The sequence below is a fragment of the Anomaloglossus baeobatrachus genome, chromosome 3, assembly GCF_048569485.1.
Source record: "Anomaloglossus baeobatrachus isolate aAnoBae1 chromosome 3, aAnoBae1.hap1, whole genome shotgun sequence".
Classification (NCBI taxonomy): Eukaryota; Metazoa; Chordata; class Amphibia; order Anura; family Aromobatidae; genus Anomaloglossus; species Anomaloglossus baeobatrachus.
This window is the reverse complement of record NC_134355.1, coordinates 558,095,870-558,123,141: the sequence shown is the minus strand read 5'-3', so window position 1 is coordinate 558,123,141 and position 27,272 is coordinate 558,095,870. Positions and strand designations below refer to the sequence as shown.

The following is a 27,272-nucleotide window of genomic DNA, read 5'->3' as shown; positions in this document are numbered from 1 at the left end:
GCGCATTCCTCATCGTGCGCCATCCCCATACACGCACACACCCGATCGCATACACGCACACACACATTGACGATATTGCACATACGCGCTCACACTCACAACATCCGGAGATACCACATGCTTCTGGCCATGTGATCTTCTGCAGGTCCTGGAAGGTCACTGCACGCACAGTATCGCTGCCGAGAAGCAAGCGATATCACTGGAAGTTGTGAGTGTGTGGATGCGATCTGATGTGTGTGTGAGGTGTGTGTGATCTGATGTGTGTGTGTTCCGCCGCTGCAGGACGTGGATGCGATCTGATGTGTGTGTGAGGTGTGTGTGAGAGTGAGTGTGAGCGTCCAATGCGTGAGGGGGCTGGTCCAGGCCGAGCGGCGGGTCCAGGCCGAGCGGCTAATCCTTGTGTGGGGGCGGGGCCATGCCGAGCCAAGCGTCCAATCCGCTGTTTGGGGCGAGCGTCCAATCCGTGTGGGGGAGTGGGGCCATGGCGAGCCCAGCGGCCAATCCGCTGTTTGGGGCGAGTGAGGGGGCGGGTCCATGCCGAGCGGCAAATCCGTGTGGGGGGACGGGGGCATGCCGAGCCCAGCGGCCAATCCGCTGTTTGGGGCGAGCGTCCAATGCGTGAGGGTGCTGCTCCAGGCCGAGCGGCGGGTCCAGGCCGAGCAGCTAATCCGTGTGTGGGGGTTGGGCCATGCCGAGCCCAGCGGCCAATCTGCTGTTTGGGGCGAGCATCCAATGCGTGAGGGGGCGGGTCCAGGCCGAGCGGCCAGTCCGTGCGGGGGGCGGGGCCATGGCGAGCCCAGCGGCCAATCCGCTGTTTGTCACCGTAAGGACACAATTTTGGAGCAAGACAGACAGACAGACAGACAGACAGAATAAGGCAATTATATATATAGATAGGTACATAGTTACTTAGGTTGAAAAAAAAGACCTAGGTCCATCTAGTTCAACCTTCCTCCACCAGTTCTACATTTGGTCACTAATCATAATAATATAGTAGAATATTACAGAAAGGGATTGTCTGTATTCTGTCAATATAACAATCATTATATATTGTAATTGTATGTACCCTATTTGATATACTTTGTGTGTTACATTCTGTGCTATTATTATTTTTTTGCTATTAAAGGGGGTGTCTGGTCTTAGACTACAAGTCTGCAGGCACTCTATTTCACTGCCGACTTGTATATCCTCACACTGCTCTTTGTGGCGATTTGCTGCTACAAAGAGCTGGTGGTCATGTGAATGTAAGTAAACGATTTGCATACTTCTGGCCACATTCCGATTTAGATGTATCCGGCCTCGCTCAAGTCTAGTCTGCACGTAACCCTCATGTATGGAAATCACATACTTACAATTTCGCGCCTTGCCCTGGAGAATCCACACAGTACACAGTATGCATAATGCAAGGATTCAGATAGCATGACTGCAGACTTGTAGCCTAAGGCCGGACAACCCCTTTAAGTTCTTCCTCATCTGCTGTCACCAAATGCAAAATCTGTATCAGGGTTCACCACCTCCTGTATATAATTTATATTACCAATGTCTTTATACATGACAAAGGAGCATTTCTGCTTAGACATAAGACCCGGGGTGTGACTGCTTTCTCTGTATCCCTAAAAGCTATGGCCTCGTCCTGCTCATATAACTGCTGAACTTGTTCCAAAGTTTTATTCTAGGCAGATCATTCAAGTGCACCATATCTGTAACCGTTCTGCACTATAGATTTCAGAGATAAACCAGTATCCTCTCTTTGCATTAGAAATTCCTTTTAATTCATCAATTTACCTAAACATAGATTTACTATATTGAACAGTTCCTTGGTCTTTATAACAGAAAACTACTTATGACCTAAGCTATTATATAGCAGCCTTTGACTTTGTCAATTACATTGAGACCATTAAATAATTGACATTCCTAGCAGATGCCATTTACTACGTATAGAAACTGAAGTGATAAAGTAAAGTATGTCCAAGCATACTAGATGCACCTGACATTTAGACATTACATTTCTTGTACTGTATACACTGACAATTTCTTACAATATATATATGTCTGACTGTATATATGTCTTTTTTCGCCAGACATAAGCCATAACAAATGTCCCTTTGGTATACATATGGCTGGTGTGTGTTGGTGTACATTTGTCTTCTTTGTATTGAGAATTTGTTAATATTTTTGTACCATACCCATCAGCTGTCAGCTGAATGATCATTTGGCGGACCGCTGTCTTTCCTGACTTTCCCATATACAAGAAGACTTGGCCAAGAGCTCCTTTGTTTTCTTTGAAGAAGTTGGGCCAGACTACACTGGCTCCGACTTATCTCCAAAGAGAACATAAGGATTGAGCAATGGACACCAAATTCAGCAGGTCTGATCCTTCTCTCTCCTTACATCGTAGAGTTAAAGCCCCATACACATTAGACTAATATTGCCTGACCCACCAATATACGGTAGATGGTTCGGCTGACTGTATTGTGTATGGAGATACTGGTCGACTGATGGTCGAGAGAGATGTTCATCGCTCATGTCTAATTTCGGACTGCCGATACCATTGTTCTCCATGAGATAAGCTACATGCCGGTGTACTACTCATAGAAGATGTACGGGGTAGTCGGCTGAGCCGGTTGTCTTCAGAATGGCCAACTTTACTCTAATGTGAACTGCCAACAAAAAAGTCAAATTAGTTTTATTCATCAACATTTTTGATGGGTCTGTCTGTGTAATTGTTGTTTTTGTTGTTGCTTTTCATTGCAAGCTGCTTGAGTCATCAATGCATGAATTACATGTTTTAGTAATATTTGCCAATAATAATAAATTGTATGAAACCTCCTATCTATAACGCTGGTCTCTTCGTTGACCTACATTTTGCATTTTGTTTTCCTGATCTTATTCGTGCACTTGTTCAGAGATTGTGCGAGCGATGAGCTAACCACATGTTTTATTTGGCATGTGTACCAAGGGAGTCTTAGGCAGTGCGCCTGCTTTCCTGCTGTTAATAAAGGAACGTCGTTAGTTTTTATGTCTAATCATGCAACTAGCTGGAATGTTGAGACAAGCAATTTGTTTAATGAATGTAGAGGATTGCAGTGCTGGTGGAAATAAGGCTGCTTCTATCATCACCATGAATACAAATGTCAAAAATGATCAGACATAACGAGGGCTTAAAACACAAATGAAATAATTAAATACAATGATGGTCAAAGATCTGAAAACCTGATGGGACTCTGAAATATTGAAGTGATACATAGAATTAAAAATGATACCTTGTGGTCTTAGGCTATGTTCTCACAAGGCTTTTTTTGGCAACAAATCCTGCTCTCTTAGCGGTAAAGAAGCTGTGGGTTTTTGGCGTTTTTGCTGTGTTTTTGATGTGTCATTTGTCTACAGTACATGTTTAACTAAACTTAGTTTCATCGACTAAAATATAGCAAAAAACACAGAAAAAACGCAGCAAAAACTTCAACTGCATTTTTTTTACTCCTCTTTGCTTTCAATGGTAAGAACTATGAAATATGTAAGAATTTTAAGCCTGCAGGTAGTGATGGGCGAGCATGGCCTGTGACCCTGCCTCTTATGACCCACCGTCACCCCGTTAAGCCATATCCAAGGGAGTCAATGGCACCTGCCAATAAACCCCCAAGTCCGCAGTATCGACGACCCTCCCCCAAGTCCGCAGTATCGACGACCCTCCTGAACCCGCAACACCCCCTCCTCTGAGCCTGCAGAGTTGCCTACCCTGCCTCCTGTGACCTTCCTGATCCGCTCCACCAGCACTGCTCCCTCTTGGTGAGCATTACGATTAAGATACACTAGAATTATAAGACTGACCATCATTTTAACATTAAAAATTATTTTTTCTTATTTTCCTCCTCTAAATTTGGGGTGCGTCTTATAAAACAAAATATATGGCATGCATGTTTTCTCAACATCTGACATGAAATCAGAATCAATATTTCCAGTTTTAGGTCAATTAGGATTACCAAAATTATTTATATTTATATTTGCCAAATCCCAGAATTATGAGAGAGAGAATGTTTATGGCATTTTTTATAAAGTTTACATCCACTAAGAGTACTATGTTGTTAAACAATATGAGACAGCCCATATAATGATGTCATACCTTTAGAAGCTTCTGATAGGTTTATTGGTAAAATATCATTTAATTAGAGACACACCTCTGGATGTATTTTAATGCAAATCAACACACTGCTTCCTTGGGTAGCATCATGGGACTCTAATAAACCTATAAATTGGTAGATAAATGTCTCTGGGACAGAATCGGAGCCCCATTCCCTATTGGAAGCCTATCCATGGTTTCAGTAAAGGCATTGGGACAGGGTTAGAGAGTTTAGCCCTCTCCATTTTTATGGTTGCAAGTTGCCGAATAAGCTACACAAAATTAGCATACCGCAAAACGGGAAATCCCTAAGTAGACGTAATGGGTAATGGATCTCCTGCTAAAAGTCCACCCCAACATTTTTGAGATGGTCTAGACTTAAAAACAAAATATAAAATAGTAATTGTAATCAGCATCGGACTGGCTACCGGAGGAATATCCAGTAATGCCAGGCCTGAATTCAGGGACCTGCATTGCACGCCGAAGCTCTCACCTGAGCTCCGGCGGGAAGCCGAGACTGTACCGCGAGTGCCGAGTGATTGATTCCCTGGCGCTTGCGGTTCAGTTCATGTCAGCTGCAGACAGGCCAGGGTGATCTTCGGTGCTCTCACCTGAACTCCGGAGATCAGCCCGGCCTGTCTGCAGCTGTCATGAACTGAACCACAAGCGCCGAAGAATCAATCACTCGGCGCTCGCGGTATAGTCTAGGCTGCACTCTGGAGCTCAGCTGAGAGCTCTGGAGTGCAATGCAGGTACCTGAATCCAGGCCTGGCATTACTGGAGATTCCTCCGGTAGCCAGTCTGACGCTGATTGTAATTACATATGTGGTCTACTGGGCCACATATGATACTTTCAAAAAGCAATATGTGGTGTCCCCAACAGACCCACAGTGCCTTCAAAAAGTATTCATACCACGTGAACTTTTCCACATTTTTTCACGTTACACCCATAAATGTATTTTATTATGATTTAATGAAAACGTAGCAAGTATTTGTGTAGTGAAAAGGAGATAATACATAGCTTTCTAAATATTTCCCATGCTGTGGGGATGCTTTTCCTCAGCAGAGGCAGGGAAGCTGGGTAGTGTTGCTGGAAAGATGGATGAAACTAAATACAGGGCGATGCTGGAGGAAAACGACTTGAGACTGGGGCGTAGATTCACCAACCAGCAGGACAACAACCTTAAACATGCTGGCAGAGCTACAATGGATGGTTTAGATCAGGGGTCTCAAACACGCGGCCCCAGGCCCCCTGACAATTGTGGATCTATGCCAGGAGCCACAGCCATCTGCGTTTTACTTCAGATTATTAATCTCCACTGCACCACAGAGGAACACTCTGCAGAGCTTCACAAATGGCAGCCGCAAGCCAGTCAGAGGCCAGCAGCTCGTTGTATGACCTGACCTTTGATTGGCCGGCAGCTGTCATTGTTGAAGCTCTGCAGAGCATTCCTCTGTGCTGCGGTGGAGATCAATCATATGAAGTAAATTACAGATGGCTGCGCCCCCAGCATAGGGCCGCGATTGTCAGGGAGCCTACAGGCTGCAAGAAACAGGAAAGAGGACACCAAGGGAATGGACGACAGGTGAGAAGAATGTGGGGGTTTTAATGTGTGTATGTGAAAACGCCATAATGTGGCATAGATACAAACATTATTACAGGGGACAAGATGGGCACATTACTACCGGGCACAAGATGGGCACTTTACTACAGAGGACAAGATGGGCACATTACTACAGTGGACAAGATGGGCACATTACTACAGTGGACAAGATGGGCACATTACTACAGGGGACAAGATGGGTACATTAATACAGATGACAAGATGGGCACATTACTGCAGGAGACAATATGGGTACATTACTACAGAGGAGAAGATGGGGCACATTACTACAGGGGACAAGATGGGCACATTACTACAAGATGAGGACCAGGATGAGAACATGCCTACAATATGTTGGCCAAAATTACTATATGGTGCTAAACCTAATTGTAAAATTCCAACACTTACAAGAAGTGGATAAAATGGAAAAAAATTTAATAAATATAAAGGATGACTTTTTTTTACCACTAAAAATTCTTCTTTCAATATAAAGTGAAATAAAAAAAGTGCATGTTTGTTATAGTAAACAAGCGAATAATGTTGAAAAAAGGTGCATAGAAAAAAACACAGTGTATTACTAAAAATGTCACTTTTTCCTGCAAAGAATGTGGCTCCCCAAAAAAAAGTTTTCTATGTGAGGCCCTTACACCCAGCCGAGTTTGAGACCCCCGGTTTAGATCAAAGCATATTCATGTGTTCGAATGGCCCAGTCAAAGTCAAGATTTAAATTTCTTTGAGAGTCTGTGACAAGACGTGAAAATCGATGTTCACAGATGCTCTTCATACAATCTCACTTAGGTAGATCTAGTTTAAAAAAGAAAAATGGGCAATAATTTCAACCTCTAGATGTGCAAAGCTAATTTAGTCATAACCAAAAAGGCTTGTGTGCCGCCCCTGCAGCGGATCGAACCACTCAGATCCGGGGGTGATGATTGCTCATGGCTCAAGGGTCTCCGGACCCGAGGGCTAGGGGCCACACTCAAATGAAAAGGGGGTATTAACAGGGGAATTGATATAGTTCATGACGCCACCCATGGTGTACGGTAATTGAGAGTACTGCCGCTGCCGTTTTGAGTACCCGGGGTGATGGAGTGGGGCAGCTAGATGACATTACCCTCCACGGGTAGGGGTAGGCCCCGGGACTCTGGATGGTGATGTGGGTTTGCAGTGCAGGGGCCAGTCGGGTACTCACTCAGCAATGAAGCAGACGCTGACAACAGGGTAAATCGAAGTCTCTGACTGCCGTTGCCTCTCAAGGGAAACTCGTCTGGGTCCCGCCCCCTGCAGCACTGCCTGGTGGTCCGTAACCTGCCTCCTGGCACAAAAGTTTAGATTGTCCGTTGTGGCCCGGTAGCTTGGAGCTGTTCGGGCCTCGCTCCCCACTATGGCTAAGTGAAGGAGCCTGCTATCAGGAGATCACAGTTGGGATTTCAGTGGGCTGCTTGCTAGAAAAGCCCTATCCCCATCATTGTGCTAGTGCCCCCGATCTCTGAGCTTGGTGGGAACAGTCCATAAAGGCCCTGTCCTCCGCAGGTTAATTGCCTGGTCGCCTGAAGCTTCTCCCCGACCTAGAGTCCGTGTACCCCGACGTGCCTTCGGTCCCAGACCGGTGATAGGACCAGGCTGCTGATCATCCTCCTTGATGGGTTAGTCTACTTCTCCCCTGGGAGCTACAACTCCCAGCTTCCTCAGAGCTCCTCTCAGCTCGAGGGCTACCACTCCACTAACTTAACACCTCCCACCTCCCTGTCTGACCCCTACGTGGGCGACCCTATTCTTGCTTAAGCAGCTTACTGGTGTGTCTGACAGGTGTGGTGCAAAGTGTATCTAGGATTTTTGAATGCTGGTGGAGGTTGTACCGTAGGATAGAGACCCAAAACCATGGGGGGTTGAATATTGCACGGGGAGGGCAGTTTGTGCATTACCCTGTGACGACCTGAATAGTCCAGGGGCGTCACACTTGCAGCAGTAATTGCAGTGAAAAGTGGTCCTACAAACAATTAACTCGGTGGATTGAAAACAAAAACATAAAAATGTTCAGATTTATGTTAATACCATTTTTAGAAAACCAGGTATTATTTCTTTTACACTTCACAAATATTTTGTGTTGGTATAAAATACATTTAAATTTGTGGGTGTAATGTGAAAAAATATGGAAAAGTTCACAGGATATGAATAATTTCTCAAGGCAGTGTATAGCTTCCAGACATTAATAATAGCAATGCAGTGAACATATCCGCTTTATCTCGTCATTTAAGAGGATTAAAAGAGTCCCAAAACGGATCATCGACATAAGCTTTTAAATTGAGAGTTCTTTTGAATATTTGCTGAGGCAGCTGGGAGGGCTCAACCCCAAATTGAATTTGATCTACTGTTACTGACAGTCATTTTATACTGAAGTAAGAGGCAGAACTAAATAGGAACAGTCTTATCTAGGCGCTGCACAGACATGAAATCCCCAGTATGAGTGTGTATCGCCCTGCGTCCTCGGCTGCGGCCGCCGAGCCGCTCGGATCCGTAGTCATACTGCGGGCGGTGGCTCGAGCCTCTCACGGACCCGGGGGTCACGTCACTCTGCAAGGGGGGGGTTGGCGCTACGTGCGGGGGAATGCGGGTGTTTTGTTTTGGGATGATTGTACGTGACGCCACCCACGGGTTGTAGTGATGGTGGACTCCACCGCTGCAGTGAAGGTATGGGGACTCCCGGGAGTGGTGTAGTGGCGCAGCTAGGTGTTGACCCCTCCGTGGGTAGGGGATGATGGTCCCGGGGCCCGGTTGTGCGAGGGCCGGGGTGCAGGGCGCAGGGTTGCGGTGCGGCGCGGTGCGGTGCCGGCTGGCACTGGTGTACTCACGATTAAACCACACAGAGTCACTGGTAAACCAAACGGAGGGATGGACGGGGCCCGCAGTCGGCTGCAGCTTCCTCGGGTTGGCAATGTCCGCCTTTCTCCTGCACCTGTGTTTGTAGTATGACCACTGTGCCTGGGCACTAGTAGTCTGCTCCCCGGCGTGTATGTGTCGTAGGAGCCCCTTTTGCCCGCAGACGCTGGCCCTTGGATCTCTGGCCTCTGGCGGTGGCTCTTATCCGGACGGGTTGGGCTGTTGCCTTCAATCGGGACTTTGATGAGAATGAACCCCTGAGGTCCAGACCGCAATCAGTTAATTCAACTATGGTGGTGGCGTATAGCCTAGTTGGGGTTCTGAGTACCCTGCCTGGTGTCGTATTCCCGGTCTCCTGCAGGCGGCCACTGCCGTCTGCCTGCCTGACTATTTGGGGGGTCCTAGGCTCCCACCCAGGCCCCGCGCAGAACCGTACTCCACTACTTTCCACTCTGCTGTACTGAACTGAACTGTCTACTGTGTTCCTGCCTCAGGCCAGCAGACTCCTGGGGGGGCATATCTTTCCGCCTGACTCCGCCCACCTGGTGTGCCTGTCTGACTCTGAGGGAGGCAATCAGGTCTTTGTGGTTGACTGGTGGTACCTTTCTAATGTGGGGGGTGTGCGGTGAGTGTAGTAACCTGTGACCCCTGGGGTCCAGGGCGTCACAAGTGTACATCAAAGAAGAGTTTGTTCAGCTGAATAAACTCTTCAATGATGCAAAATACTGCTGGTGATTTCCTTTCTGTACAGCGCCCAGACAAGACCTTCCTTTTTAGTTCTGCCTCCTACTTCAGCTCGGTGGTGTACTGTGGGTCTGCGGTCAGTGCAGCTAATGCACTGGGAGTTTCTCATCAGCATCATAAGGTGAGCGTGACGGTTCTTCTGTCCACGTGTTCCTATTTTCTTGCATGACTGAATGCGCTTTCACACTTGCGTTGAATGGCATCCGTTGCTATCCCACCGCCTTGAGGAATTACGGTAACCATTGCAGGAAACCATTTTCTTTCTCATAGACTTCTATTAGCTACGGATACCAACGGATGGCCTTGCATTGCATCCGTCAGCTGACGCTGCGTTGCATCCGCCTGGCGGATGGAACGCTGCATGTAGCGTTTTTCTGCGCTTGGCAGAGTGTCGAAAAAACGCAACCTGGAAGATTCCATTGGCGTCCTTTGTTTGTATAATGGACGCCTATGGTGGCGGATTCCGTTAGAATCTCTCATTTGACGGATTCCGTTAACGCAACCATCTTTACACAACTGCGCATGCCCAGATGAGTAAAGTCAAGAAAAAAAAACGATAACGGATTGCGTTATTTTGTACGATCCGTTGCATCTGTTGTGCCACTATATGCAACGCATCCGTTGCAGCCGTCACACAACGCAATGCAACGGATGCCGTTCAACGCAAGTGTGAAAGTGCCCTGACTCACACATGAAACGCTTCTTTTCTCTTTTTATTGAAAGTCATTTCATACTTTAATAGTTGGCAGAATCAGCTAATGATGATGCGGCAACTTTAAGGTGATATTATGGGTCATGTGTTACACATACAATTGAAACCAGAAGTTTATATACACAATCTTTCTGGCAGAGTGGTCTTTCAGCCCATGTTGATACAATACTTGTTTCACTGTGGATAATGACACAATCTTACCAGCTTCCGCCAGCATCTTTACAAAGTCTTTTGCTTTTGCTCTTGGATTGATATGCACATGTCTGACCAAAACACACTCATCTCTGGTACACAGAACCTGTCTCCTTTCTGAGCAGTATGATGGCTGAACATTCCCATCTTGTTTTTACTTGAGTATAATTGTTTGTACAGATGAACAAGGCACATTCAGGTATCTGGAAAATTACACCCAAGGATGAACTAGACTTGTGAAAGTCTACAATTCTCTTCCTGAGATCTTGGCTGATTTCTTTTGATTTTCCCATGATGCTACTCAAAGAAGCAGTGTGTTTCAGGTGTGTATTAAAATACATCCACAGGTGTGTCTAATTAACTCAGATGTTACCAGTAAACCTATCAGAAGCTTCCAAAGACATGACATCATCATATGGGCTTTCCCATATTGTTTAAAGGCATAGTACTCTTAGGGGTACTTTGCACGCTGCGACATAGCAAGCCGATGCTTGCGATGCCAAGCGTGATAGTCCCCGCCCCTATGCAGCAGTGATATCTTGTGATTGCTGCCGTAGCGAACATTATCGCTACAGCATCGTCACACGCACTTACCTTCCCTGCGACGTCGCTCTGGCCGGCGACCCGCCTCCTTCCTAAGGGGGCGGGTCGTGTGGTGTCACAGCGACGTCACATGGCAGGCAGCCAATAGAAGCCGAGGGGCAGAGATGAGTGGAACATAAACATCCCGCCCACTTCCGTCCTTCCGCATAGCCGGCGTGAGCCTCGGTGACGCAGGTAAGGAGATATTCCTCGCTCCTGCGGTTTCACACACAGCGATGTGTGCTGCCGCAGGAACGAGGAACAACGTCGTACCGTCGCTGCAGGGGCATTATAGAAATGTCGGACCCTACACCAATGATACGATTACGACGCTCTTGCGCTCGTTAATCGTATAATAAAGGATTTACACACTACGATATCTACTGCGACGCCGGATGTGATTCACTTTCGATTTGACCCCATCGACATCGCACCTGCGATATCGTAGTGTGCAAAGTACCCCTTAGTATATGTAAACTTTTGACTTTGAGGTAAGTAATAAAAATGCCCTAAAACGTTCCCTCTCTTTCATTATTCTGCCATTTGGCAAATATAAATAGTTTTTGATAATCATAATTGACCTAAAATGGGAAAGGTTTATTCTGAATTCATGTCAGATGGTGAGAAAAACATGCATGTGTGTCTTTTTAGATAGTGTATGTAAACCTATGGTTTCAACTGTATATGTTCATGTAAACTATATTTTTGCCTCCGTCCAGTGTTCTCTGGGGAGAAGTGCACCGAGTAGGCATTATTATGATTTTGTTCCTTGGGGATCCTCAGGCTTGGAGATTTCATTTTCTGAGGATTCTCCAATATTCACCTCTGTAGACTCTTTCCTTTCTGCACTAGGTCTCATTTCCGATGACCCCGATAAGGTTGCAGTTGCTAAGTCAGTGATCCGCAGGTTGACACAGGGTAATAAGGTGGAGGACTATTGCTCCTAGTTCAGATGTTGGGCAATGGGAACCTGGAACAATCCAGCTCTGTGCAGTCAGTTTTGTCAGGGACTTTCTAGTAAGATTACAGTCATGATGGGATATATTAGGCAATGTCACTGGCTATTCATTTATCCAAATGTCTTAGAAATAAGAACGATGAGGCTGAAAAGATAAAAGGTGCAAAACTGGCATCTTATCTTGGTTGGAACCAGTAAAAGAGTTGCAATGAATCACTCAACTGGTCAAGTCACAACTCCTGTAATGCACTTTTTAGTATGAAAAAAAGGGTGTGTTAGTGACTCCCTCCTCTTATTCAGTGGACATGGGCAAACCTATGCAAATTGGGACCTGCCAATAGTCCATGGAGGTAACTCAACTGGCAACCCCTGCTGGGTTCTGCTTGTACTGTTGTCATTCTGGTCATGTTATGATTTACTTATTCAAGAACAAGAATTCATTTCTTAAGGAAAAAACTTTAAAAGATATTAAGGTCTAATCAGACAGGTTCTGAAATGATGTCTCATACATGCATCTGGGTTTTTTCTACAATTGTTTTTGAGTCCAAAATCTGGGTTTATTGTCACCTCTGCATTTGTAGATTTGGGCTTTGCCTTAGATCTTATTGACAGTGATTTCACTAATGAATGTGGGTACAGTGTTGTTCTCCTCTCGGGTATCCTATTCAGGTGTCAGCGATTGATAATTCTCCCCTTAATGAAAGTCATGTTACTTCCAAGGTGGAGAATGTGTACATGAAGGTGGGAAAGAATCTATTTCACGCATGAACCTTCTGTCTTTACCTGCTAAACTGTTGTTAGGCATGCCCTGGTTGCTTAAACATAATCCTATCATCAATTGGGAGACTGGAGAGTAAAAGGGTGCTTTACACGCTGCAACATCGCTAACGATATATCGTCAGGGTCACGTCGTTAGTGACGCACATCCGACGCAGTTAGCGACATCGCAGCGTGTGACACCAATGAGCGACGATCAACGAGCGCAAAAACGTGAAAAATCGTTGCTCGTTGACACGTCGTTCATTTCCTTAATATCGTTGCTGCTGCTGGTACGATGTTGTTCGTCGTTCCTGCAGCAGCACACAGGAACGACGAACATCTCCTTACCTGCGTCCACCGGCAATGAGGAATGAAGGAGGTGGGCGGCATGTTTCGCTCATCTCCGCCCCTCCTCTGCTATTGGACGGCTGCCGAGTGACGTCGTTGTGACGCCGCACGAACCGCCCCCTTAGAAAGGAGGCGGATCACCGGCCAGAGTGACGTCGCACGGAAGGCAAGTCTGTGTGACGGGTGTTAGCGATGTTGTGCACCACGGGCAGCGATTTGCCCATGTCGCACAACCGACGGGGGCGGGTACGCTCGCTAGCGATATCGGTACTGATATCGCAGCGTGTAAAGTACCCTTAAGTCTTGTGGGGGACTTTTGTTCCTCCAGTTGCATACCCAAGTCCTTAGCATCTGTGGCATCCCATCTTCCTGGATTTATTCAGGATTTTGAGGATGTGTTTTCTGAGACTGAGTGTGAAGTTCTTCCTCCACATAGATCATATGATTGCACCATCGATTTCATACCACATGCTAAAATGCCCACATCCCATTTGTTTAATTTCTCTCTTCCAGAAAGAGGTTTATTAAAGGAGTATATGCAAAACAGTCTGGCCTAAGGGCGTATACGGCCATCTACCTCTCAATAGTTTATGGGTTTTTCTTTGTTGAGAACAAAGATGGATTTTTGCATCCATGCTTGGATTTGAGAGAGATTAATAAGATAACTTTTCGTAATCCATATCCTTTACCTCTTATACCTGACTTGCTTAATCAACTAATTTTAGCCAAACGGTTTTCTAAAATGTATCTTATGGGGTGTATAACCTCATACGTATTCAGTAAGGTGATGGTGGAAGACAGAGTTCAATACACCCGAGGGTCACTTTGAAAATTTGGTGATGCCATTCGAGTTGACTAATATTCCAGCTGTTTTTCAGAACTTAATTAAAATTTTTGCCCTCTGGTAGGTAGATTTGTTGTGATTTATTTGGATGACATATTGATTTACTCAAGTTCTCTTGAAGAGCATCATAAGCATGTTCGAAAAGTTTTTCAAATTCTTTGTGACAATCATTTAATTATCAAATTGGCCGAAATGTGACTTTTAGGTTCAACAGGTACATTTTTTGGGTCACTTTGTTTCTTTATCGGGGTTTCAGATGGACCACATTAAGGTACAACCCATCCTGGATTGGGTACAACCTACTAACTTTAAAGCATTGTAGAGATTCTTAGGTTTTGCTAATACGATTGAAAGTTCATTAATAATTTCTCAGTTATTGTAAAACCTCTTACCAATTAGACCAAGAGGAATATTCATTACCTTTCTTGGTCATATGAGGCTGTTGAGGCCTTTGCTGCTCTCAAGACAACCTTCTATAAGGCTCCTGTCACGCTGTACTCTAAGATGTACAATAGCAGTACAGCGCAGTAATGTCGGACTGAGAGGATTCCTGAAACTATCTGAGAAGGTAGTTAGCTGGTAAACCACTAGGGGGCGTAAAAGTGGAGGAAACGTATGAGCAGGGAATTCCCTAGCAGAGGTAATACTAGTCAAGCCCACCAGATGGCAGTAGAATCGTCAGAAAGCCGTGTCACAACATGAGGTCTTGTAAGTACACAAGGGCAAAGTCTAAACGTAGTCAGAGGGAAGCAAATAGTCAGTAGCCGGGAAATCAGAGCCTAGAAGCGAGGGGGAGTGGGAAGACAAGACAGAATTAAGGTAAACAGATAAGGAACGAACAGGGAGACAGCAGGAGAGACACTGATGGAAACAGACAACAGAGGAGGTTAACAGGTCAGGTGAACACGGAGGTCAGGAGGGGGCAGGGCAGACAACAGGTCACTTAAGAGCAGAACACAGAAGAGCCAGAAATATCACTGGCGAAGTCCAAGAGAAACAGTGCCCTAATAAAGCAGCCTGACCTCCAGAACAAGGCAGGAAGGATTAACCCCTAACGTGACCTGCATCAGAAGTGAAACTAAAAAAAGGCTCAGCTCCAGCTGAGCCAGGAGTCAATCATGACAGCTCCTCAGTCAACCCAAGGTTGATTTGCCTTTTGTAGTTGAGGTAGACACATTTTCTGTGGGGATGGGTTCGGTTTTCTCGCAAAAAATGATGGTTACCTTCATTCTTGTGCATTTTTTTTTCTCAGAAGTTCTCGCAAGCAGAGTCAAACTATGATATTGCGGACTGATAGCTTTTGGCAGTTAAGAGAGCATTTGAAGGGAAGCGATATTGGTTAGACGGGGTTAAACATAATGTGACAGTCTTCACCGACCATAAAAACCAGCTGTTTGTTAACGTCACTAAATGTGTAAACACAAGACAGGCCCGGTGGGCACTTTTTTTTTGCCCAGTTTGACTTTTTCTGTGACTTATCTCCCTGGATCTAAGAAGGTTAAGTGTGCCGCCCCTGTGCCAGCAGCCAGCGCTGCTCGGATCAGGGCCTGCTGGGGTAGTTGCTCGAGGGTCTCCGGACCCGGGAGTCTCGCGGACACGCCGAATAAATGGGGGGACGTAGATGTACGGGCTAGGCCGTATTGAGTTTGGGATGCCATCCATGGTGTGTGGTGAGTTGGGACACCACCGCTGCTGTGATTGGGCACCCGGGGGAAATGTAGCACAAGCTGGATGTTAACCCCTCCGTGGGTAGGGATGGTTGCCCCGGGGCCCAGTGTCTGGTGCAGGGTATAGCGACGGCAAGGGGGAGGTTTGATTACTCACAGTCAATAAATCACACAAGTCTCTGGTAAACCAAGGTGCTGGTTTGCAGTGCCGCGGCCGGTTGCATTCGAGTCCCCCACCCGGCTGGTGGTCTCTATCCTTTTCCTCTGCACTGTTTTGTGTAAGGTGGACTTCCTAGTCTGAAACTCAGGAGTCCACTCCCGGCTGGATGTGGCCTAAGGAGCCGTGCCCGCAGACACTAGCCCGTGGGATCTATGGGCTCTGGCGGTGACCTCCTATCCCTATCAGTGAGCTGTTGTCTTCTATGAGGAACTTTGGGTGGGACAGGACCTCTAGTCCTAATTAACCAGTCTGCTTGTTTCCGGTTCTGGCTTCAGGGTCCAAGTACCCCCCTTTGTGCTACGGTTTCCGGGTTGGTTCCCTATGTCGGTACCGGCGTGCTACAACCCTGTCCCAGTCCACCTCGGTTCTGCCGAGCCGTCTTTCCGTCTCCTGCTGATGGAGACCACCGTCTGCCTCCTAGCCAGAGGCACCAGGGCTCCTACCCTGGTACCGTTCAACTTGAACTTTCCTGTTGGAGCTACACTTAGCTCCAGCCCACACTCCTCTCCAAACTGAACTACAAACTACACTGCTTGTTTTCCCGCCCCGGGCTGTCTAGACCCCTGGGTGGGCGTGTCCAACCGCCTGGTCACGCCCACTGGTGTGTCTGTCTTTCCCTAAGGGGGGGTGACTAGGGTTTTTGGTCGGCTGTGTGTTTCCTAAGTGGGAAAACGTGTTGTGTAGGGGCCTATCTGTGACTACCTGGTTTTGCCAGGGCATCACATTAAGGCTGATGCTTTGTCATTTAGCTTTCTTCCAGAGTTGAGGGATGTAAATCTGGGTAAGATTCTTAATGAAGGGGTTGTGGTTGGTGTTCTGGGGATTGATCTCAGACAGCACATTCAGGAGGCTCAGGATAGTACAGCAGAGGGCTTGCTTGTGAATAAACCTTTTGTACCATCCTCTTTACGCACAGATCTTCTAATAAGGAAGTGCATGATTTGCATGTTGGCCAGTCACTCTGGTTCTTCTGCCACTTGGAGAGCTATTTTGAGGGTCTTTTGTTGACAGAACGCTTGTAAGGATGTGGATGAATATGTTTGGAAATGCAGAGTTTGCACCAGGGTTAAAGCATCTTGCAAGTCCTCAGCGGATTTTCTCTTACCTAACAAGGTCCTGTCTCAATCATGGACGCATTTCTCCATGGACTTTGTCACTGATCTACTTAATTCTGATGGTAATACTGTAGAGAGGGTGGTGGTGGACTATTTCAGCAAGATGGTTAATTTGGTTCCTCTTCAAACATTGCCTACAGCTAAGAGTCTAGCTACATTATTTATCTCACATATTGTGAAATTACATGGAGTGCCTAAGAACATTATTTCAGATAGAGGGGTTCAGTTATTAACTAGCTTTTTGCGTTGTTTTTGCTCCGGATCTGGTATTACTCTTTCAGTCTAATAATGTTATCATTCTGAGACAAATGGTAAGACAGAAAGGATGAAGAGGTAGGACAGTATGTAAGATGTTTTGTTTCATCTAATCAGTAGGACTGGGTGGATTTTCTGTCTCTTGCTGAGTTCGCTCTCAATAATCGCACCTCCACAGCTACCTGTACCTCATTCTGTTTTTGGAAATTTTTCTGGTTTGCAGTACTCTGTACCAGAGGAAGAGAGATATTTTCAAGTTTGTTTAAGGTATGGAGGGAGGTTGAAAAAAGTCTTATGGTAACTTATGAAAAGACCAAGAGAACTGCGAACTATAGTTGTAGGAAAGTCCTTCTTTTTAGGGTGGGAGAATTTGTTTGGCTATCCTCAAAAAAATCTACTCCTTAACCTCTTCACCCCTGGGCCTGAAAATACCTTCCTGACCGGGCCATTTTTTACAATTTTGACCAGTGTCAGTTTGAGAGGTTATAACTTTGGAAAACTTCACCAAATCCCGGTGATTCTGACATTCTTTTTTTAGTGACATATTGTACTTCTTGACAGTTTTAAATTTAGGCTGTTATTTTTTGCATTTATTTGTGAAAATATCAAAACTTTGGTGAAATTTTAGAAAATTTGGGAATTTTCAAACTTTGAAATGTTATGCTTATAAATCCGAGAGTTCTGTCACACAAAATAGTTACTAAATAACATTTCCCACATGCCTACGTTACATCAGCGCAATTTTTGAATCATATTTTTTTTGTTAGGAAGTTAGAATAGTTCAAAGTTCATCAGCAATTTCTTATTTTTCCAACAAAATTTACAAACCATATTTTAGGGACCACTTCACATTTGAATTGACTTTGTGAGGCCTTAAGTGCCAGAACAAAAGAAATCCCCTCAGGTAACCACATTTTGGAAATTACACCCCTCTGGGAAGTTATCTCTGGGTGTAGTGACTATTTAGTTTCTGGAAAATATCCATGGTGTCAAACACAGTGAATGTTGCAGAATTAAAAATTGCAAATTTTCCTTGTTGTGTCCAGTATATTTTAGTGCCCGTACATTGTACCCAACTCGTGCTTCTGTAAACCTGCACCCCGTACATTGCGGGCTATGCTCACTACAACAATGCCAGACATGTGGATGGTAACTGTGGTTTAGGCACATTATGGGGCTCAGAAGAGAGGGGCGCATTTGAATTTGGATTTGGAAGCGCAGATTTTGCTGGATTTCTTTTTTATGAGGGAGGGAGCCATAGCGTTTTTAGAGAGGTTTTGTGCTACAAGTAATGTGAAAGCCCCCTATATTTCCGTTAACTGATGATGGACCTGAGTGGGGACTCGTGTTTTTGTCGGTTTAGTGAAATGCTATTTGGTGGCAATTTTGGTACAGAACATTTTGCATCAGTTCACATTTATCCTGTGCTCTATGCTGAGCACTTACATCGGGGTTTCCATCTACATCTCCAAAATATATGATTCAGGTGATTCATTCACTAATGAGGCAGCAGAGTTACTCAAGACTCTGTTTAGACTCTGTTCAGCGGTGTCCGTCTTTTCAAAGGTGAACAAAACTGCTGATGACTGCACTTTTGTGCTTGCTTAAAGAGGCATAAAAAAAATGGACACCGCCGGACCACAGGCCAGACGTGAGGACAAAGTGACTCTCCCATTACTGTGAATTTTCTGTTGGAAATTTTGTATGAATCACAATTTACAAAGATTTGTGGTGTGTGCCCATGATCCACACACTCTGTATTCTGAACACAGCATGTCTTCCCGTAGACGCAAGTGTCTTCCGAAAGAGACCTCAGTTGTTCATGCCCATTATCAGGGTTTGGGGCGCTGTGGACTTTCTGTTTTCTCAGATGAGGACACTCGTGTTTCTGCAGCATAAAATTGATATGCTGCATCTAGGGAAGCCGCACCGCAGGTCAGTTTATGTTGCTGAGAAAAGAATCGCAGTGGGCATGGGATTTGTCTAAATCCATCCACTGTGCATGTTCTGTACAACGCAGCAGTTTGAAAGCAGCAAAAACTTGCTATGTGCAAAACGCTGCTATCCCTGATAGTGGGCCCGCACCCTTACTCGTAATGCAAACGCTCAGCATAGAGCTCAGTATAAATATGAACCACGATGTACTGCGATCTTTTAGAAACAGAATGAACAAATCAATAGCGCTTGAAGAATTATCTTTATTTATTTATTTATTTTTTACGCCTTGCACCTTGTAGTATAAGTGAATATGCGACTTTATTCCTTGGGTCAGAGCGATTACAGCGATACTAGGTTTATTTTATTTTTTTTTAGGATTGGCAACTATCACACTAAAAACGCTTTTTACAGAATAAAGGTTTGTAACACCACCGGATTTTGAAGGCTATAGTTTTTTTTATTTTTGTGCCAACAGGATCATGTGAGGGCTTATTTTTTTGCGAAATGAGTTGGTGTTTTTATTGGTACTATTTTTGGGCCACATAATAGTTTTTGATCGCTTTCTATTCCACTTTTTGTTAGGCAGAATTAAAAATAAACAGCGCATGTCATGGCTACGTGTGTGTGGTGGCTCTTGAAGCACTGACTACAGCAGCAGTCCACTCCTTGTGAATCTCCCTCAAATTTTTGATTAGCTTTTTCTATAATTCTATAATTTTTCTACAATCCTATCAAGGCAGCGGTTATCCCGGTTGCTTGTGCACCTTTTTCTATGACACTTTTTTCTTTCCACTCAACTTCCCATTAATATGCTTGAATACAGCACTCTGTGAACAGCCAGCTTCTTTAGCAATGACCTTTGCGGAGTGTGTCAGTGACTGATTTCTGGACATCTGTCAAGTCAGCAGTGTTTCCCATGCTTGTGTAGCCTACTGAATCAGACTAAGGGACCATTTTAAACACTTACTTAGTTTTGTGGTAATTATTCTGAGATACTGACTTTTGGGTTTTCATTGGCTGTAAGCCATAATCATCAACATTTACAGAAATAAACACTTGAAATAGATCACTATGTTTGTAATGACTCTATATAATGTATGTGTTTCCCTTTTTGTATTGAATTACTGATAAAAAGTAACTTTTTGATGATATTCTAATTTATTGAGATGCACCTGTATACAGTATATGACTTTTTGATCTCATTTTATTCCACTTTTTGTCAGCTGTATGATAAAAAGACACAGGTTTTGCTACTTTTTTATTTTTTTTACCGTGTTCAGTGGAGTGGTTAACTAGTGTGACAGTTTTATAGCTTGGGTTGTTATGAATGCGGCAATACCAAATATATGTAGTTTTGCTGTTTTTTTGTTGTTCTTTTACATAAATTTACATTTGTTATTTTTCTTGTTCTTTATTTTCAGTTTTTTTTATGTTTTTATCAATTTTTAAATTTTTTTTAATTGGCTCCTTTATTGGGCACTAAAGGGTGTCGGGGTTTGTATTGTCGGGGTCACATTGTTAGTGACGCACATCCGGCGCCGTTAGCGTCATCGCAGCGTGTGACACCAAGGAGTGACGATCAACGATCGCAAAAACGTCAAAAATCGTTGATTGTTGACACGTCGCTCCTTTTCATAATATCATTGCTGCTGCAGGTACGATGTTATTCGTCGTTCCTGCGGTTCCACACATCGCTACGTGTGACACCGCAGGAACGACGAACATCTCCTACCTGCGTCCACTGGAAAAGAAGGAAGGAAGGAGGTGTGCAGGATCTTCCGCCCACTCATCTCCGCCCCTCCACTTCTATTGGACGGCTGCCGTGTGACGTCGCCGTGACGCCGCATGAACCGTCTCCTTAGAAAGGAGGCGGTTCGCCGGCTAGAGCGACGTCACAGCGAAGTTAAGTCCGTGTGACGGGTGTAAACGATGTTGTGCGCCACGGGCAGCGATTTGCCCGTGTCGCACAACCGAAGGGGGCGGGTACGCTCGCTAGGGATATCGATACCGATTTCAATGATCTGATCACTAATATAATCCACTGCAGAGCTTGATCACTGTAGAGGATTATAAGTGTCAGAGCTGCAGCAGCTTTGACACTTTACCTCACATACCAGGCATCAGGCATGGTCTGTGAGGCGATCCATAGCTCAGTAACTCAGGGTCGTCATGGTGACGACCTAGGGTCAACAACATCAATTGGGTCCCTGTGATCGCATTACAGGGACCCGATTGCCAGAGAGAGGTAAGCAATCTCTCTCCCTGCCTCCTAAATGCTCTGATCGCATTCATTGCAGAATTTAGGGGGTTAATTTGCCGGGATCGCTCACTTGGTTTAAATATGAGCGCTTTTTTTTAAAATCAAGTGAACGTATACAGGTGTATATATATATCCTCCTTGTATTGTCTGTGTAATTGTGATTCTGTCCTGAAGAAGGTGAGAGTTCTTGTTGAAACACATTGACTAATAAAATCACTTGGAATTTACCCTGTGGTCTTTCCACGTGACAGCGTGGCATTTTCCCCATTCTTCTCAGGCTTACTTATGAATGTTTGTTTGTATATGAACTTCTGAATTGTAAAGTGCTGCGGAATATGTTGATGCTATACAAATAAAGATTATTATTGTTATAGAATTCTTTGCGCAACCCAGCACACACTCCAGGTCAATGTTCTCTGGCCTTGGATAGGAGCTGTACAAATCTCCTTAACCTGTGGAGTCTGAGACTCAGCTTTTGAGTAATTGAGCTGGTGAGGGATAACCAGTGTGCACATATGACATCACTCCAGACCGATGAGTCAAACGCCGTATCTGGGAAACCCAGAACCTCAGGAAATTGGTGCCGCTCCTGTCCATGGCCGGAGCGCACTGACCTGGACCATGGATTGGAGTTGCGTGAAGCGATCTGCTCATCTCCACTGAACTGGATACTTTCCTGTCTGGGGAAGATAAAGGTTTAAAGCCTTTAATCCAAGACATTTCTTTTAGTTTCACAAGTCCTATGTTCATTCTCACTTTGCCACAATTACGTCAGTAAATAAAATGCTGATTTGTCTTTATTTCATAAAAGAGCATTCTTTTAGGGTGGTGTCAATTTCCTTCAAGATGTCTCTTGATGATTATGGTATTTATTATAATGTCAGGATTGAGCGATCTTACTCTAGTTACAGAGATCTGTATTGTAACTGGACACGTGTATTAAAATACTTTTACATAAAAAGTTACATTGTATAAAAGCAAAATGCTGCTTAGGGCTGTAATCTACAGCACAAGTTGTTTTATTGACAATATTGATATCTTGGACTGGTCCTAAATACTTGTGTGTCTAGCAAACATACAGAGCGATAAACTATACATAAAGCTTGTGTTCCACCATTCACAATGTTGGTTACTAGTAGTAGTTACAATATATATGTTATTTTTTTTTATAGGGGGAACATGTCTGGTTGGAAATCCCATCTGACAGTCGAGTACCCATTGGTGCAGTGGTTAAGGATACACATAATGGACAGACGTTGCTTGAAGATGATGATGGCAAGGTAAGTGTATCTTATGTAATTAAATAAAAACCAAAAACCTTTAACAGTGGAGAATTTAATAAGGGCAGCTGTGGCGTCCCTGAGGCTTTAGTCGCCTCAGGGTACTGTATCTCCCTTAAGGTGTAGTACTCAACCCGGGTAAGGAGAGGTTAATCGCTGGTCAGTAAGAAAAAACTACTGCGCTCCAGGACTTGCAGGTGCTCGTAGACCTCCAGGCCGGCCAGGCTGGTATATAGTTGAGAAGGAGTGAAAAGTGGACCCAGCACCACAATCCAGTATATTAAAATATCAAACATTTATTAGATATTAAAAAATCCAACGAATCCAATACTTGAGAGAACACGCATAAGGTGCTCTTATGCATGTTCTCTCAAGTTTTGGATCCGTTGGATTTTTTAATATCTAATAAATTTTTGATATTTTAATATACTGGATTGTGGTGCTGGGTCCACTCTTCACTTCTTCTCAGTTAATCACTGGTGTTTCTCACATTCACAAACCACAAACAGTTAGGTGCTTTCCCACCGGGGGGATGGCCTGGGGTAGATAGGAGGGTGGCCATCACAAAGCATGGGACCTAGGACAACCACCTGGGGGGCGGGCATCACTTGGGGAAAAGGAAGGAGCATTTCCACACATAGTTAGTTAGCCCCGGGTACAGCTTGAGGTGAGGAGCACAGTCGTGACTTCGGTCCAGACACATTCTCTCTACCTTCACACTTCTGGGAGCACTGCAAGACCCGTGACTTGGAGCAGGCTGCTCAGCCCGGGTCCTCACAGCTTCACGGGATTCCAGGGTCTGCGGAGAGTGCAGGAAACACCCACAGCCCATTCCTTATTCCACCTAAACCAGGATTGGAGGGACCCGACCAGAAAGGACTCACAGTGGGAACACTGGCGATGACCTCGAATTGCTCAGGATTGGCTGGGGTAAACCAGGACTGTGAGTAAAGAAAACCTTGAACCCGCAGAGACTGTGTCCGCCTGTCCTTGCCGGTGCCCCGCGTTTCAGCGCCCGCCATTACTACTCCTCTCATCATCCTCCCCGGGGCCCGCTCAACCTGTGGGGAGCAGAAACATCTTAGTTGCTACTACCATCAGCCCTGGAGGACAGCGGCAGCAGCAGCGGCTAATCCCTGGCCGCGTACCACAAGTGGCGTCACAAAACAATCTTTCACCATCATCACCCCCAAACCCCTTCTTTTATTGTACACCTCGGGGCCACGAAACCGGGCAAAAGAGCCACCCATGACATCCCCATACCCGACATCACCTGGCCCGGTGACAAGTATTTAACCCCTTGCCTCGTGGGTGCTACACAGCGACTGAGAATGCAGTGTATATGAAAAGCAATAAATAGATTTTCGGTTCAATAAACAGATTTTATTTATTAACTTAGAATAAAATTATATTGACATAGCACAGATTTGCCATAGCTATGTATGCTGCAAAGTTGTCAGGTATTCTGTGCCACAAATGTGAAGAACACAATATCTGCTGGACAATCAACAGTTTTATGCTATAGATTCATCATCAGCAGCTTCAAACTTCAGTAGAGCTGAATCTCATCTGATTCCTGAGCACATTAATACAGTCCACTGAGAATATCAAGTGCCACCAAGTAGTTCTCTAACCATATAAAAGCAGAAAAACCTCCAAGTAAGGCACATATATACAGAGAAACAGATCAATGAGACTAAAGAAAATAAAGGCGGGGAATGCTGAGTCAGATTTTGGAATTTTATAACTTAGGGATAGGATGTCAGGGTTCACAGCTCTTTATTACAGATAGGCGACACAAAGGCCTAAATCTGATTTTTATGTACTACTGCAGTGCTGCAAAAACCTTGAAAATAACAGTGTTAGTGTCAGTCTGTAAATAATAATACAAATAAATACTGAATGTAAACACACTCACACATGGGTAACAGAAAAAGGGAAGTACTGCAGGGAGATGCTGCAGAAGAACGCAACTGGTCCCTGTACAAACTAGAATGACCCTAGTATTATGACTGAACCCAAATACTCTCACAGGGAAGTTGTAAAGCAGGGGAGTTGTAAAACCAAAAATCCATAGGTTCCAAAACAGGGAAGTACTTGCCTAAGGGTGGCTTTATATGCTGCGACATCCGGCCCGATATTGCTAGCATGCGACCCACCCCCATCGTTTGTGCGAAACGGGCATATTGCTGCCCGTCGCACAAAAAATCTGGCACCCCTGTCACACATACTTACCTGCATAGCGACGTTGCTGTGACCGGCGTACCGCCTCCTTTCTAAAGGGGTGGTCCGTTCGGCGTCACAGCGACGTCACTAAGCGGCCGCCCAATGAAAGCGGAGGGGCGGAGATGAGCGGGATGTAACATCCCGCCCACCTCCTTCCTTCCGCATTGTGGCCGGAGGCAGGTAAGGAGATGATCCTCGTTCCTGCGGCGTCACATGTAGCGATGTGTGCTGCCGCAGGAACGAGGAACAACTTCGCCCCTGCGACAGCAGCGATAACTGGCAGCGGACCCCCATGTCAACGAGGAGCGATTTTGGACGTTTTTGCAACGATCCAAAATCGCTCCTAGGAGTCACACGCTACGACATCACTACAGCGGCCGGATATGCGTCACAAAATCCGTGACCCCAACGAGATCGCTGTAGCGAAATTGTAGCGTGTAAAGCCCGCTTTAGACCAAACCGTGATGCGTCCCTTCCTTACAGCATAGGTTGGCACCCCAAGATCACGTAATGGCCTCCACTCATCAATGGCTGACCCTGAGTGTCCTAACTCCCCCCTAAGCTATAAACCAACCATAACAAAAATAATAAACATAAACAAAGTGCACACAAGCAGAGGGTGAGACACAGGGTTAGGAACATGCAAAAACAGTCATACAGGAATGATTCAATAAAGGAGACAAAAAATAACCAAATACGTGGAAACCCTCTAAACCCTGAATGAAACAAAATAGGAGATAATTGGGAAGGTAATACCACAAACTGCAGGGAATAGCAATGTCTTATAACGTGCCATGCAGTGTTCAGGGTCACACTCTCTGGTTGTCATGGCGGCATTGGACTCTGTTCACACTGCAGAGTCCGACAAACAGCCTGGGTTTCTTTAGCTGCAGAGCCTGCCTTGGGCATGTTTCTGGCTCCACTGCTCTACAGAACAGAGAGAGTTAATTTCTGCTGACCTGTGATAATCTGCTGGGAGCTCTGACTGCTGATTACCAGCCTTTATAAGATTCTGGATACTACGGTTTAGTGCCGGAAATTGCTTCCTTGGTTCCAGTGGTTATCCAGTCCTTTGGTGATCTACAAGTTGCGGTTCTGCGTGGTTTTTAGAGTTCTCCAGTTGTGCACTTGTTTCCTACCATTTTTTGTGTTGCTCACCAGTTCACATACTATCCCTCTTTTGTATTTCAGTGCAGTGAGCACGAGATTTCGTTTACCCTTGTCTGTGCCTATTTGTGTGGTTTTCGTTCGTGGGTGTCCGGCCCACTCCCTGGTTGGGGGTAGAGTAGTAACAGAGTTTGGACAGGAGACAAGGTCATGCTGGGGGCTCGAACCTGGCTACCATCAAGCCTACCTTTGAGATAAGGGACAGCGCAGGGGCCCCAGTCAATAGGTTCAGCCCAGGAGCCCTGTTCCATTGTCACATACCCCGTGGCATTAAGAAAATCTTAACCAAGGAGCTAAGACTTCAGACAACCATACATCCAGAAATATAGCCAGCAGACAGGTATGGGAGTAGTGAGTATAAATAGCTCCTTCAAAACTGTGATTGGGCAAACTAATCAAGAAAGTCATATATCTGAATAAAATGGAAACAGGAAGGCAGAGAATAAGAAACACAAGAGCTCCTTTAGCAGTTTGACCAACACAGCGCCATTTAAGGGGTTAAAAGGTACGGGTGGATAGCGATTCCGCTCGTGCCTAGCAGGCACACATGTCAGCTGTACAAATCAGCTGAGATGTGCGCCGATCTCAGAGATTAACATAGAGAGAGATTAACACTGTGACCGCTAGGACGTAATTTTACCGCCCGCAGTCGTTAAGGGGTTAAAGCCGGCATCTGAGCTGGTTCCAATGGACATAGGTACGAGCATCACCACCGATGATGCTGGGCATTGAATAGCATGTTAGCATGCTCCCTGTGAGCGTGCTAACATGCTAAGAAGGTGGACTAGTCGGAGGAAATAACACCTTTGCGAGTAGTCCCTGCGCTCATTAGCATATTATAAAGGATTATTAGAATTACTATAGGCTGGGTCAGTTAGGCAGGGATTGGAATATGCATCAGGAACTGCTCGTGGTTCTGGGTGCATATTGGCCCTGACAGATTCCCTTTAAATCATCCTTGTTTAATTGATTTATTGCAAAGAGCAGAAAGTCTGTACATTTTTCTAGTGATCAAAGTTTATCCAATTCTCAAAGATCCCTATAAATATAAGTATTACATGATGATTGCAGCTGTGTTTCTTCTTTGCTGTTACAGGAGCACTGGATATCTGCTCGGAACATGAGCAGCATACATTCTATGCACCCAAGCTCGGCACAGGGCGTGGAAGATATGATCAGGCTGGGAGACCTTAATGAGGCTGGGATTGTGCACAATTTGCATATCCGATATAAACAGAATAACATTTATGTAAGATATTGACGTTTTATATCGTTGACAGTTCAAGTTATGAAGGAAATCATTTTGGTTTCTCTCCTATAAATACATAACGGCCTTTTGTGTACATAGAAAAAGTCTTAGATCTTTGAGATCAGCTCATGATAAATGGGAAGATACGTGCCTAG

General features: G+C 45.1%; 1 protein-coding gene across 1 annotated transcript in view; it reads left to right on the top strand.

Annotated features, from left to right (window-relative positions):
* MYO7B (myosin VIIB) overlaps positions 1-27,272 on the top strand; it is a 266,503-nt gene that overhangs the window by 64,774 nt on the left and 174,457 nt on the right. Inside the window, exons 3-4 of the mRNA XM_075340840.1 lie at positions 22,368-22,475; positions 26,965-27,117. Of these exons, the coding sequence (XP_075196955.1) occupies positions 22,368-22,475; positions 26,965-27,117 (261 nt within the window). The remainder of the gene's footprint in view (positions 1-22,367; positions 22,476-26,964; positions 27,118-27,272) is intronic.